The sequence below is a fragment of the Dreissena polymorpha genome, chromosome 13 (genome assembly GCF_020536995.1).
Source record: "Dreissena polymorpha isolate Duluth1 chromosome 13, UMN_Dpol_1.0, whole genome shotgun sequence".
NCBI classification, from domain to species: Eukaryota; Metazoa; Mollusca; class Bivalvia; order Myida; family Dreissenidae; genus Dreissena; species Dreissena polymorpha.
The window spans coordinates 15,707,870-15,723,892 of record NC_068367.1 but is presented as its reverse complement, the minus strand read 5'-3'; the positions used below and the strand labels follow the sequence as shown (position 1 = coordinate 15,723,892).

Below are 16,023 nucleotides of genomic sequence, written 5' to 3'. Positions count from 1 at the left end.
ACGTCGCGCAATTCGAAAAATTACGTGAAAAAGATTCCTAAGCAAAACCCTGGCGGCAAAACGAAAACCTTTTTCCCAATTTCAAAGCCATGGGCTATCTTCCCAAAAAGCTGAAAAACAGTCCTGGAGGCACATAAATAATAAAGTTTGTATAGCTAAATCAGACCATGACCAAGGCAAACATGTATATGTTTGTATAGCTAAATCAGACAATCACCAAGGCAAACATGTATATGTATCTTCCGATGGAAATTTTAAGAGCCTCACCCTCCGCCTTTGTGACCCAGACTGTTATCATAAAACAACACAAAATGATATAATATCTTTGTTCCCCAAATGTTTAAACAAATAAAAACAAAAAGAAAGAAAAATATTATAAATATTATCATAAAACAACACGATTTTATCAAACATCTATCTTTGTGAACATTATTTTGTCTTTTGCACACTCTTGACAAGTGTTAACCTTAAGTATTGAGTGACAATATTTGAAATGTTAGCAAGAACATGGTCTCCCAGTAACAATGTTTGCAATGTTTGTAAGTAGTAGTACAGAGTCTCCCAGACTTACTTTCACCAGAGTGAAGTGCCGGTGCCAGTCATAAGGCTTCTGCCCCTCCTTCACTGCAGGGTAGACCAGAGGCACTGGCTGCAGACCGGTCCTCACATGTGACCCAGGGTCTCGACCTGTCTGCTCCACAAGGTCCTTCTGTGGCATACCTGAAACATGCATAGTTGCAGGAAAACTGGGCTAAATGCATGTGCGTAAAGTGTCATTCCACAAGACTGCACAGGTTAATCGGAAACGACACTTTCCGCTTTTATTGAATTTTCTTTTAAATAAGGTCTCCTCTAAACGAAAATCCAATGTTAGCACAAGGTGTAGTCCCTGATTAGCCTGCACAAGGTGTAGTCCCTGATTAGCCTGCACAAGGTGTAGTCCCTGATTAGCCTGCACAAGGTGTAGTCCCTGATTAGCCTGCACAAGGTGTAGTCCCTGATTAGCCTGCACAAGGTAACCTGGGATGACACTTAACACACATTTATTGAGCCCAGTTTTATCAGAACAAATCTCATATGAATGTGGCAAAACACATTCAGGACATGTATCTACCAATGCATCCACAGACTTAATGGAAAGTTAGAAGTAGAGATTTGTCATAAGTTATAGATATAATCCCAGATCATATTGTGACACACATGAAAGCCACACCCATTTCTAAGGTCCAGAGCACACAACTCAAGATTAAACAGATCAATGCGCACATAAATTGTGATTTAGGCACCAACACTGCATGCAGATGGCATATTTAAAGTTTCAATACAGAATTTAATATCTTGATAAATTCAAATGAAAACAAGCAAAGTCATTCAATTGATATGTCTGCGATATAGCCATGAAAAATTTGAGAAAGACAGACTGGCTGACAACGCCAATTGTATATCCTTCTGCATTTGGCGTGGGATAACAGCTGAACCACCAACTTACCGAGTGACTCAACTAAATTCCTCTTGAACCTTGTGGGCATTGGCAAAATAAAAACAAGGGCTGTTTGTAAAACATGCATGCCCCCCATACGGGCTCTCAGTTGTAGTGACAGCCATTGTGTGAATATGTTTTTTGTCACAGTGACCTTGACCTTTGGCCTAGTGACCTGAAAATCAATAGGGGTCATCTTCGAGTCATGATCAATGTACCTATGAAGTTTCATGATCCTAGCCATAAGCGTTCTTGAGTTATCATCGGGAAACCATTTTACTATTTCAGGTCACCGTGACCTTGACCTTTGACCTAGTGACCTGAAAATCAGTAGGGGTTATCTGCCAGTCATGATTAATGTACCTATGAAGTTTCATGATCCTAGCCATAAGCGTTCTTGAGTTATCATCCGGAAACCATTTTACTATTTCAGGTCACCGTTACCTTGACCTTTGACCTAGTGACCTGAAAATCAATAGGGGTTATCTGCGAGTCATGATCAATGTACCTATGAAGTTTCATGATCCTAGGCCTAAGCGTTCTTGAGTTATCATCCGGAAACCATTTTACTATTTCGGTTCACAGTGACCTTGACCTTTGACCTAAAGACCTGAAAATCAATAGGGGTCATCTGCAAGTCATGATCAATCTACCTATCAAGTTTCATGATCCTACGCCTAAGCGTTCTTGAGTTATCATCCGGAAACCATTTTACTATTTCGGGTCACCGTGACCTTGACCTTTGACCTTGTGACCTGAAAATCAATAGGGGTCATCTGCCAGTCATGATCAATCTACCTATCAAGTTTCATGATCCTAGGCATAAGTGTTCTTGAGTTATCATCCTGAAACCATTTTGCTATTTCGGGTCACCATGACCTTGACCTTTGACCTAGTGACCTCATAATCAATAGGGGTCATCTGCGAGTCATGATCAATGTACCTATGAAGTTAAATGATCCTAGGCCCAAGCGTTCTTGAGTTATCATCTGACAACCACCTGGTGGACAGACCGACAGACCGACCGACCGACAGACCCACAGACCGACATGAGCAAAACAATATACCCCCTCTTCTTCGAAGGGGGGCATAAAAATATTCTTTAAAATTATTTCATATGCTTAAATATATTTGAATTTTAGAGTAAATATTTAATTGATAACAATATACTGTGCTGAATAAACTTTCACTCATGTTAAAATAATTCAATGTCATAAAGACACCCAGCTGTTTTCAATACTGAATTTTCTGTCTTTAAAATTTAACTTACTGCAATAACGAATGTGTAAGCTAATGTCTATTTACCTGTCAAGATATTAGCCAGGAAGCCCACATACAGGATTGCCTCTTGACTTGTTTCTCCATGTTTGATGTACCTGGAACACAAGAAATGAGACTCCCTAAGAAAGTGCCTTGTATTAAACTTAAGATTACCCATAAATACCATAAAATCATTATGATTCACACGACATTAATTTTTGTTGATTGCTTTGGTAGACCTGTCCACAAATTTAACACACACACATTGTTAAATAACCAACTCAAATTTCTCTTTTTTTCAAATTCAGAAATTCATTAATTTACTGTCCACAAAAGTTGGGTTTTTTTTAAACACAAAAATTAAATTCCAACGCATATAATGATAATACAGTAATTACTAAGACCTTACAACTTTAAACAGTCTTCTTCTTAGACAAGTGTTAATCGTAAATGAGCCGTTCAACTACAAAAAATACCTTAATGACATAAGTGTACTTTCAAAACATTTTATACATGTATACTTCTTTCCAAAATGAGTGGTGCACAGTTACAACTTTGATTCGTTGTTTTACGTAGTTATGACAATAGGTCTGTGACAAATACCATCAAGATGAAATATCCCAGTAATGTATTTATTAAACGGGCGGTCAACCAGATTGCTATATATCACGAAGAAAAGAAAAATTCTCAAATGCTCTATTTTTTTTACAATTATTAGTTTATATTGATTAAAATATCACAGCTGGTATATTACATACCTTGAAAAATCTTGTTAAGTTTTCATATTTTCAGTATATTCGTAAATAAAATTGTACTGAGTATGTCTACCAGGTAATTTGGAGAGTTCTGCTGTTGTCGTTATATTTTGTGAAACTACGAGGATTGCTTATATTAAGTATAAAATACAACGCTCATTGTATGAGCATGGATGGCCAAGTGATCTAAATGGGAGACTTTTTACTCTTCTTTCTCCAGGACTCCAGGGGTCAGTGGTTTGAGCCCTTTTCAGGGTTACCTTTTTCTTTTTTTCATTATATTCTTGATTTTTTACTGGAGATTTTTAGATCCAATGTTTAAATTTATCAATATAAAGCATTTACCGGTAAAAACGGTATTTTAGAACTTTTCTTTTTAACCGCCCCTTTAAACTTAATTAAATTCCAGGGTAGTGTACTTTTGTTACTGTTTGTTGTTTGTTTAAGTAAGGACAAACTATAGGAATGTACATGTACCTGTTTTGTAGAACCTGAATCAAGAAGGTCACTTCCTGTTCATTAAGTTTGCTATGGCGACACAGACTGGTCAACATTTTCAGTAACTGTGATTGTAGTCTTGGTAGAAAATACAGCAAACCAATCAACTGCCTCTGGTCCAATGGAGGCAGATGGGAAATCACACCATGGTCTGGTTCTTAAAAATGGGCTCAATAACTGAATCATTCAAGCGCAGTAATTTATGCTTTATTTATAAACAGTAAGTAAATATGGTCGGTTATTGAGTCTAAGCCAAAGCTGAATAACAGCCATGCATCAGATAGACTTTATCCAACTTTCAACTACCATGTTTTTATGTATCCTGCTTTTTTAGCATTTTGAAATCCCAAGAAAAATAACACCCATGCTAAACATAATAATAATAATACTATGAAAACAAGAAATGTGTTTGTCAGAAACACTATGTCCCCTTCTTCGCCGCTTTGAATTATTTTTTTGACCTTCGACCTTGAAGGATGACCTTGACCTTGAGCTTTAACCACTCAAAATGTGCGGCATGTGTTTGTCAGAAACACTATGTCCCCTTCTGCGCCCCTCTAAAAATTTTTTTGACCTTTGACCTTGAAGTGTGACCTTGACCTTTCACCACTCAAAATATGCGGCTCCAGGAGATACACATGCATGCCAAATATCAAGTTGCTATATTCGATATTGCAAAAGTATTCATAAAATGAGCAATTTTGGCCACATATATTTGACCTCTGACCTTGAAGCTCCATGCGATACACATGAATACCAAATATGAAGTCGCTATCTTGAATATTGAAAAAGTTATTGCAAATGATAAAGTTGGAGCAAACAGACCAACAGACAGACAGGGCAAAAACAATACGTCCCCCACTATAGTGGGTGGGGGACATAAAAATTAAATCAAATAACAGTTCTACCTACCAAAGAAACTACAGAATATCTTCAAGAAGTCAGGTTCCACCATGAACTGTGAGCAGTTCTGCACGCAGGCCATTCTCAGGGTGTGCAGTATGAGAGAGGCCATACCAGGGTTGTCTTGTACACACAGGGGCAACAACTCTGCAAGGCTGCTCAGGAAGGAGTTAGCTACCTCAAGACTGCAAAACATGTCAGAAACACAATACAATGCACATATGTTCAGTGAATGAAATTAATGAACTTTTTTGTTAGTTAGTTCAGTTTTTATATTGTTAGTGCACATCAACAACAAAAGTTTCTTGTGTTTCTGTGAGTGTTGTTTTCTTGGCTGTATTCAACAATATTTCAGTCATTAAACCTCAGTTATTTAACCTACAAACACATTTCTTCTAAAGCCAGTTGACCATTACTAAAAGCACATATTTATGCCCATACCTGACAACTGTTCTACTGGAATCAGAGGTAGAGGGCAAATTGCTTATGAAATAACTTTGTTGTAAAGACAGAACCAATTTTTTTTGTTATTTTATGTAAATTATGGGGCCTCATTTGTACGGAGTGGTACATTTGTCGAGTTATGTAAGTTTTCGGAGTTTTCCTTTTTTTGTTTATAATACAAGTTTTAAGCAAGTTTTTGTTAGGCACATTATTCAGTGTGGTAGAAATTACATTAAAGGCTAAAGTGCGATTAAATACGTTTAGTTTTAATAAACTACGATTTTCCTATTTTTGTAAATTGATATGTTTTTTCCTGTAATGTAAGACTTACGGGCCTCAGTAATTCAGGCATGTATTCGTACGATATCAAGTGATATGTACATGATCAATTGATGTCTATATGATTGGTCAGTTTGAAAGTCTGTTCAGTTCGAGTCCAATCCAAACAGAAGCTAGTGGCTCAGCTGAGAATCAACCCAGCAATCCATGGATTAATAGTAGGACTGGCAAAGAATAGTCCAATGTTTGAATATTTGAATAATAAAATGTATTATAATATTATTTGCCATTTAAAATACCTGTTTCTGTGGTTGTTTTTTAGGCCAGGAGTTACCCTGACCACTACAAAGTCTCATTAGCCCTTTGCATGTTGGGAAATTTGTCTTCTGCTAAAATGTCGTCTGCAGAATTTTTTAAATTAGCATTTTCTTCTACTTTTTTTCAAAGAATACTATCAGAGCAGCAAACAGTTTGGATCCAGATGAGACGCCACAGAACATGGCGTCTCATCTGGATCCAAACTGTTTGCAAAGGTCTTCAAAATTCGGTTCCAGCACTGAAAGAGTTAGCAGACATTGTAGCTCCTGGCCAGCCTGTGCAATTGTGCATTAAAGCTAGCGCATATGGCATAAGACTCATTTTGCATGACATGGCTAATATTGTCTAGCTCTTCAAATATCTAACCCACCTGAGTACGGCATTTCCTTCTTTCAGGATGCAATCCGCAAAGAATCCAAAGAACACAGTCTTCTCCGCTGAGGTGGGACTGGCTTGCTGATATCTGTGATATAACACATTCACAAGGCTGGACACCTCCTCTGAAGAAACAAGTATGGAATCTTAGAGAACAACTGTAATCAATTTGTTTCTTAACCCTTTGCATGCTGGGAAATTTGTCGTCTGCTAAAATGTTGTCTGCTGAATTTTTAAAATAAGCATTTTCTTCGATTTTTTTTCAAAGAATACTTTCAGAATAGCAAACAGTTTGGATCCTGATGAGACGCCACGTTCTGTGGCGTCTCATCTGCATCCAAACTGTTTGCAAAGGCCTTCGAAATTCGGTTTTAGCACTGAAAGATTTAAGCTCTCAATCTCAAACCTAGCCTTAACTTGACGAATCAAAATGCTTGCCACATTTGAACTCATGATTTTGAAGGTCAATGAATGATCACAGTCCTGAAAGCGTTTTTTATATTACTTGCTCATGTAAAGCATGAGTATAAAAGGAAAGGACTGAATTGTGATATGGTAAATAAATACAGAATATCACCCTGTTAAATATTCCAAAAGCATGTATCACAAAAGGAGCGGAGCTTCAAATATGCTGCACAAGAGCATGCCCCACAGGACTGATACATTTTCTTGGAGAAATCAACTTGCGTTATATTCTTTTTATTATTAACAATTATATACATCTTTTTCTAGATAAAATCAACTTTGTTTATGGTGGCACAGTATACTATGCTGTGTAATGACAACATCATATGCAATGTTTTACCAACAACAAAGGCAAAGAGTGTATCAAGTATTATGTAGAGAGATTACCATCAGAGATGTTGGTTAAACAAAGTCGCCTCACAATTTTCACCACCAATGAGGCATTGTGTTTGCCGCCTTTCTGACTGCCATCCTTGGACAACACTCGCATCATGTACCTGAAGAAATACAAGCATGCAGTACGAGACAATCACAGTCATCAAACTCTTTGTTTTCTATTTTTCTGTTGTTACTGTTGTGAAAAAGTATATATTAATTAAATGCAACTACAATAAACATCTTTAAAACAATAAGCAACTTTGAATTTGAACACCGGAACAACTTCATAATGTTAAAGTTCACTTGCTTTACCTTAGTACAAATCAGACTGTTGGTATTCATGCTCCATATCAAAAAAACTGACCTGATCACCAAGGGCGACCTGTCAGGAAAACTAACCTGATCACTAAGGGCAACCAGTCAAGCACCTGGTGGGAATGAGGCTGCAGGAAGTTGGTCATGATGTCACAAACTGTCAGATTGAGTGTCACTCCAGATACCTGATAAATATGAACGTACCACATTTGTTAGCGTATAAAAGTTACAACTCGTTTTTGTAGTTTACGAAAAATCTGCATCCTGATTGACCTGTCATTCTTACCTCATGAATCCTCAGTAAATGAAAAATAAACATGAATCTCTAGCAAATGCAATTAAAATTAATACTATTCATGCCTGTACGTTTTTGCTAAACTTTTTAATTTAAATGCAAGCTAGTCTACTCAACCTGCTGTAGGGCAGGCGTTCGCGCCCAATCTATTTTTAAGTTTTTCAATCAGTAGGAATTGTTTGAGGAATATCACACTAATGACATTTATGCCCATTATTTACATGATGCGAGAGCCAAGTTTGGCAACACTAGTTAATAAATACCTTTTCCAGTATAAGATCTTTATTTGTCTCCTTTTTCCCGGAGGTCACTGCATTGTTGACCATGTAGGGGAACTTGCTGAGGAAGTGGGTCTCAAACTCACGCTGATACTTGAACATGGATACCAAACCCTCTGGAGTCTGAAATACCTGGTAGTCAGTATGAAGGGTCACATAAATATATAATAAATAAGCCTGGCTCTAGGAAAATGGGGCTTAATGCATGTGTCTAAAGTTTCGCCCCAGATAAGCCTCTGCAGTCTGCACAGGCTTAGCAGGGATGACGCTTTCTGCCTAAACTGGATATTTACTAAGAAGAGCCTTGCTTTAAACAAAGGATACCATACAAGCGTCAAGTGTTTTCCCTGATTAGCCAGTGTGGACTGCACATTTATTAACCCTTTCAGTGCGGGAACCGAATTTTGAAGGCCTTTGCAAACAGTTTGGATCCAGATGAGATGCCACAGAACGTGGCGTCTCATCAGGATCCAAACTGTTTGCTATTCTGATAGTATTCTTTGAAAAAAATGGAAGAAAATGCTAATTTTAGAAATTCAGCAGACGACATTTTAGCAGAAGACAAATTTCCCAGCATGCAAAGGGTTAAGCCCAGTTTTCCAAGAACAAGGCTCAATTAAAAGTTTCTGCATGTATTTTCAGATCTGCACACTGCGTTCATGAAAGTTCATAGCCTAATCATGATATCATGATATATTACATTTCAACATGTCATATAACAATTATGCAGAGATGGGTACATTAAATTTTAAAATTCAAGATATAAAGGAAATATATTCATACCCAATACAACCCCAACACGTAAGCTACTTTTAAATAAAATGAATTTGAAAAATCCTCCGATGTCTAACAGGAAACAATGATCAGCAAAAGGAAATTATTGTGACTAATGTGTTATGAACAAGCAAATGTACTCAGTATACATGACAGGATTATTTCAACAGAAAAGAAACAACAGCTTTGTTTATTCTATGTTGTGTAAAATGTATTTTGTAAAATGAATTAGTTAAGACAGTACACTGTTTTCTTCACAATTTTGCAAATGAGGCCGTAGCCCTTTGGATGGGGAAAACTCACGTTGTTTTGACTTGGGAAAAAGTTGGGAAATCGGTGTATTTAAACCTTTGCTTACAAAGACTTAAGGATAAGTGTTTTCAACAAAATATTTACTAAGGTTCAAGGTTTAGAGCTGCGTTTGGAAACTAAATGGTGCATTTTATTTACACACAAAAGTAATTTTTTATAACCTTCTATTGAGATTTTAAGCAGTCATTTGGGAAAAATACTTGTTCTCATGTGGAAGGGGGCTAATTACTGGAACAAATACTTGTTCTCATGTGGAATGGGGCTAATTACTGGAACAATACTTGTTCTCATGTGGAATGGGGCTAATTACTGGAACAAATACTTGTTCTCATGTGGAATGGGGCTAATTACTGGAACAAATACTTGTTCTCGTATGGAATGGGGCTAATTACTGGAACAAATACTTGTTCTCATGTGGAATGGGGCTTATTACTGGAACAAATACTTGTTCTCATGTGGAATGGGGCTAATTACTGGAACAAATACTTGTTCTCATGTGGAAGGGGGCTAATTACTGGAACAAATACTTGTTCTCATGTGGAATGGGGCTAATTACTGGAACAAATACTTGTTCTCATGTGGAATGGGGCTAATTACTGGAACAAATACTTGTTCTCATGTGGAATGGGGCTAATTACTGGAACAAATACTTGTTCTCATGTGGAATGGGGCTAATTACTGGAACAAATACTTGTTCTCATGTGGAATGGGGCTAATTACTGGAACAAATACTTGTTCTCGTGTGGAATGGGGCTAATTAATGGAACAAATACTTGTTCTCATGTGGAAGGGGGCTAATTACTGGAACAAATACTTGTTCTCATGTGGAAGGGGGCTAATTACTGGAACAAATACTTGTTCTCATGTGGAAGGGGGCTAATTACTGGAACAAATACTTGTTCTCATGTGGAATGGGGCTAATTACTGGAACAAATACTTGTTCTCATGTGGAATGGGGCTAATTACTGGAACAATACTTGTTCTCATGTGGAATGGGGCTAATTACTGGAACAATACTTGTTCTCATGTGGAATGGGGCTAATTACTGGAACAATACTTGTTCTCATGTGGAATGGGGCTAATTACTGGAACAAATACTTGTTCTCATGTGGAAGGGGGCTAATTACTGAAACAAATACTTGTTCTCATGTGGAAGGGGGCTAATTACTGGAACAAATACTTGTTCTCATGTGGAATGGGGCTAATTACTGGAACAAATACTTGTTCTCATGTGGAATGGGGCTATTTACTGGAACAAATACTTGTTCTCATGTGGAATGGGGCTAATTACTGGAACAAATACTTGTTCTCATGTGGAATGGGGCTAATTACTGGAACAATACTTGTTCTCATGTGGAATGGGGCTAATTACTGGAACAATACTTGTTCTCATGTGGAATGGGGCTAATTACTGGAACAAATACTTGTTCTCATGTGGAATGGGGCTAATTACTGGAACAAATATTTGTTCTCATGTGGAAGGGGGCTAATTACTGGAACAAATACTTGTTCTCATGTGGAATGGGGCTAATTACTGGAACAAATACTTGTTCTCATGTGGAATGGGGCTAATTACTGGAACAAATACTTGTTCTCATGTGGAATGGGGCTAATTACTGGAACAATACTTGTTCTCATGTGGAATGGGGCTAATTACTGGAACAAATACTTGTTCTCATGTGGAATGGGGCTAATTACTGGAACAAATACTTGTTCTCATGTGGAATGGGGCTAATTACTAGAACAAATACTTGTTCTCATGTGGAATGGGGCTAATTACTGGAACAATGCTTGTTCTCATGTGGAATGGGGCTAATTACTGGAACAAATACTTGTTCTCATGTGGAAGGGGGCTAATTACTGGAACAAATACTTGTTCTCATGTGGAAGGGGGCTAATTACTGGAACAAATACTTGTTCTCATGTGGAATGGGGCTAATTACTGGAACAAATACTTGTTCTCATGTGGAATGGGGCTAATTACTGGAACAAATACTTGTTCTCATGTGGAATGGGGCTAATTACTGGAACAAATACTTGTTCTCATGTGGAATGGGGCTAATTACTGGAACAAATACTTGTTCTCATGTGGAATGGGGCTAATTACTGGAACAATACTTGTTCTCATGTGGAATGGGGCTAATTACTGGAACAATACTGTTCTCATGTGGAATGGTGCTAATTACTGGAACAATACTTGTTCTCATGTGGAATGGGGCTAATTACTGGAACAAATACTTGTTCTCATGTGGAAGGGGGCTAATTACTGGAACAAATACTTGTTCTCATGTGGAATGGGGCTAATTACTGGAACAAATACTTGTTCTCATGTGGAATGGGGCTAATTACTGGAACAAATACTTGTTCTCATGTGGAATGGGGCTAATTACTGGAACAAATACTTGTTCTCATGTGGAATGGGGCTAATTACTGGAACAAATACTTGTTCACATGTGGAATGGGGCTAATTACTAGAACAAATACTTGTTTTCATGTGGAATGGGGCTAATTACTGGAACAAATACTTGTTCTCATGTGGAATGGGGCTAATTACTGGAACAAATACTTGTTCTCATGTGGAAGGGGGCTAATTACTGGAACAAATACTTGTTCTCATGTGGAAGGCGGATAATTACTGGAACAAATACTTGTTCTCATGTGGAAGGCGGATAATTACTGGAACAAATACTTGTTCTCATGTGGAAGGGGGCTAATTACTGGAACAAATACTTGTTCTCATGTGGAAGGGGGCTAATTACTGGAACAAATACTTGTTCTCATGTGGAATGGGGCTAATTACTGGAACAAATACTTGTTCTCATGTGGAAGGGGGCTAATTACTGGAACAAATACTTGTTCTCATGTGGAATGGGGCTAATTACTGGAACAAATACTTGTTCTCATGTGGAATGGGGCTAATTACTAGAACAAATACTTGTTCTCATGTGGAATGGGGCTAATTACTGGAACAAATACTTGTTCTCATGTGGAATGGGGCTAATTACTGGAACAAATACTTGTTCTCATGTGGAATGGGGCTAATTACTGGAACAAATACTTGTTCTCATGTGGAATGGGGCTATTTACTGGAACAAATACTTGTTCTCATGTGGAATGGGGCTAATTACTGGAACAAATACTTGTTCTCATGTGGAAGGGGGCTAATTACTGGAACAAATACTTGTTCTCATGTGGAAGGCGGATAATTACTGGAACAAATACTTGTTCTCATGTGGAAGGGGGCTAATTACTGGAACAAATACTTGTTCTCATGTGGAATGGGGCTAATTACTGGAACAATACTTGTTCTCATGTGGAATGGGGCTAATTACTGGAACAATACTTGTTCTCATGTGGAATGGGGCTAATTACTGGAACAATACTTGTTCTCATGTGGAATGGGGCTAATTACTGGAACAAATACTTGTTCTCATGTGGAATGGGGCTAATTACTGGAACAAATACTTGTTCTCATGTGGAATGGGGCTAATTACTAGAACAAATACTTGTTCTCATGTGGAATGGGGCTAATTACTGGAACAATGCTTGTTCTCATGTGGAATGGGGCTAATTACTGGAACAAATACTTGTTCTCATGTGGAAGGGGGCTAATTACTGGAACAAATACTTGTTCTCATGTGGAAGGGGGCTAATTACTGGAACAAATACTTGTTCTCATGTGGAATGGGGCTAATTACTGGAACAAATACTTGTTCTCATGTGGAATGGGGCTAATTACTGGAACAAATACTTGTTCTCATGTGGAATGGGGCTAATTACTGGAACAAATACTTGTTCTCATGTGGAATGGGGCTAATTACTGGAACAAATACTTGTTCTCATGTGGAATGGGGCTAATTACTGGAACAATACTTGTTCTCATGTGGAATGGGGCTAATTACTGGAACAATACTTGTTCTCATGTGGAATGGTGCTAATTACTGGAACAATACTTGTTCTCATGTGGAATGGGGCTAATTACTGGAACAAATACTTGTTCTCATGTGGAAGGGGGCTAATTACTGGAACAAATACTTGTTCTCATGTGGAATGGGGCTAATTACTGAAACAAATACTTGTTCTCATGTGGAATGGGGCTAATTACTGGAACAAATACTTGTTCTCATGTGGAATGGGGCTAATTACTGGAACAAATACTTGTTCTCATGTGGAATGGGGCTAATTACTGGAACAATACTTGTTCTCATGTGGAATGGGGCTAATTACTGGAACAATACTTGTTCTCATGTGGAATGGGGCTAATTACTGGAACAAATACTTGTTCTCATGTGGAATGGGGCTAATTACAGGAACAAATATTTGTTCTCATGTGGAAGGGGGCTAATTACTGGAACAAATACTTATTCTCATGTGGAATGGGGCTAATTACTGGAACAAATACTTGTTCTCATGTGGAATGGGGCTAATTACTGGAACAAATACTTGATCTCATGTGGAATGGGGCTAATTACTGGAACAATACTTGTTCTCATGTGGAATGGGGCTAATTACTGGAAAAATACTTGTTCTCATGTGGAATGGGGCTAATTACTGGAACAATACTTGTTCTCATGTGGAATGGGGCTAATTACTGGAACAAATACTTGTTCTCATGTGGAATGGGGCTAATTACTGGAACAAATACTTGTTCTCATGTGGAATGGGGCTAATTACTAGAACAAATACTTGTTCTCATGTGGAATGGGGCTAATTACTGGAACAAATACTTGTTCTCATGTGGAATGGGGCTAATTACTGGAACAAATACTTGTTCTCATGTGGAATGGGGCTAATTACTGGAACAAATACTTGTTCACATGTGGAATGGGGCTAATTACTAGAACAAATACTTGTTTTCATGTGGAATGGGGCTAATTACTGGAACAAATACTTGTTCACATGTGGAATGGGGCTAATTACTAGAACAAATACTTGTTCTCATGTGGAATGGGGCTAATTACTGGAACAAATACTTGTTCTCATGTGGAATGGGGCTAATTACTGGAACAAATACTTGTTCTCATGTGGAATGGGGCTAATTACTGGAACAATACTTGTTCTCATGTGGAATGGGGCTAATTACTGGAACAATACTTGTTCTCATGTGGAATGGGGCTAATTACTGGAACAATACTTGTTCTCATGTGGAATGGGGCTAATTACTGGAACAAATACTTGTTCTCATGTGGAATGGGGCTAATTACTGGAACAAATACTTGTTCTCATGTGGAATGGGGCTAATTACTAGAACAAATACTTGTTCTCATGTGGAATGGGGCTAATTACTGGAACAATGCTTGTTCTCATGTGGAATGGGGCTAATTACTGGAACAAATACTTGTTCTCATGTGGAAGGGGGCTAATTACTGGAACAAATACTTGTTCTCATGTGGAAGGGGGCTAATTACTGGAACAAATACTTGTTCTCATGTGGAATGGGGCTAATTACTGGAACAAATACTTGTTCTCATGTGGAATGGGGCTAATTACTGGAACAAATACTTGTTCTCATGTGGAATGGGGCTAATTACTGGAACAAATACTTGTTCTCATGTGGAATGGGGCTAATTACTGGAACAAATACTTGTTCTCATGTGGAATGGGGCTAATTACTGGAACAATACTTGTTCTCATGTGGAATGGGGCTAATTACTGGAACAATACTTGTTCTCATGTGGAATGGTGCTAATTACTGGAACAATACTTGTTCTCATGTGGAATGGGGCTAATTACTGGAACAAATACTTGTTCTCATGTGGAAGGGGGCTAATTACTGGAACAAATACTTGTTCTCATGTGGAATGGGGCTAATTACTGAAACAAATACTTGTTCTCATGTGGAATGGGGCTAATTACTGGAACAAATACTTGTTCTCATGTGGAATGGGGCTAATTACTGGAACAAATACTTGTTCTCATGTGGAATGGGGCTAATTACTGGAACAATACTTGTTCTCATGTGGAATGGGGCTAATTACTGGAACAATACTTGTTCTCATGTGGAATGGGGCTAATTACTGGAACAAATACTTGTTCTCATGTGGAATGGGGCTAATTACAGGAACAAATATTTGTTCTCATGTGGAAGGGGGCTAATTACTGGAACAAATACTTATTCTCATGTGGAATGGGGCTAATTACTGGAACAAATACTTGTTCTCATGTGGAATGGGGCTAATTACTGGAACAAATACTTGATCTCATGTGGAATGGGGCTAATTACTGGAACAATACTTGTTCTCATGTGGAATGGGGCTAATTACTGGAAAAATACTTGTTCTCATGTGGAATGGGGCTAATTACTGGAACAATACTTGTTCTCATGTGGAATGGGGCTAATTACTGGAACAAATACTTGTTCTCATGTGGAATGGGGCTAATTACTGGAACAAATACTTGTTCTCATGTGGAATGGGGCTAATTACTAGAACAAATACTTGTTCTCATGTGGAATGGGGCTAATTACTGGAACAAATACTTGTTCTCATGTGGAATGGGGCTAATTACTGGAACAAATACTTGTTCTCATGTGGAATGGGGCTAATTACTGGAACAAATACTTGTTCACATGTGGAATGGGGCTAATTACTAGAACAAATACTTGTTTTCATGTGGAATGGGGCTAATTACTGGAACAAATACTTGTTCTCATGTGGAATGGGGCTAATTACTGGAACAAATACTTGTTCTCATGTGGAAGGGGGCTAATTACTGGAACAAATACTTGTTCTCATGTGGAAGGCGGATAATTACTGGAACAAATACTTGTTCTCATGTGGAAGGCGGATAATTACTGGAACAAATACTTGTTCTCATGTGGAAGGGGGCTAATTACTGGAACAAATACTTGTTCTCATGTGGAAGGGGGCTAATTACTGGAACAAATACTTGTTC

The 16,023-nt window shown here is 37.9% G+C and overlaps 1 protein-coding gene across 3 annotated transcripts in view; it reads right to left on the bottom strand.

The window, feature by feature from the left end:
- Nucleotides 1–16,023, bottom strand: part of LOC127855344 (testis-expressed protein 10 homolog) — a 41,908-nt gene that overhangs the window by 5,930 nt on the left and 19,955 nt on the right. For 2 of the 3 annotated variants that reach the window (XM_052390833.1, XM_052390834.1), the window contains exons 7-14: nucleotides 8,029–8,175; nucleotides 7,555–7,655; nucleotides 7,165–7,274; nucleotides 6,308–6,437; nucleotides 4,906–5,081; nucleotides 3,973–4,150; nucleotides 2,786–2,856; nucleotides 572–720 (exon numbers count right to left, since the gene is read on the bottom strand). In XM_052390833.1, coding sequence (XP_052246793.1) covers nucleotides 572–720; nucleotides 2,786–2,856; nucleotides 3,973–4,150; nucleotides 4,906–5,081; nucleotides 6,308–6,437; nucleotides 7,165–7,274; nucleotides 7,555–7,655; nucleotides 8,029–8,175 — 1,062 coding nt within the window. The remainder of the gene's footprint in view (nucleotides 1–571; nucleotides 721–2,785; nucleotides 2,857–3,972; nucleotides 4,151–4,905; nucleotides 5,082–6,307; nucleotides 6,438–7,164; nucleotides 7,275–7,554; nucleotides 7,656–8,028; nucleotides 8,176–16,023) is intronic. The other variant, XM_052390835.1, reaches the window with a different exon arrangement.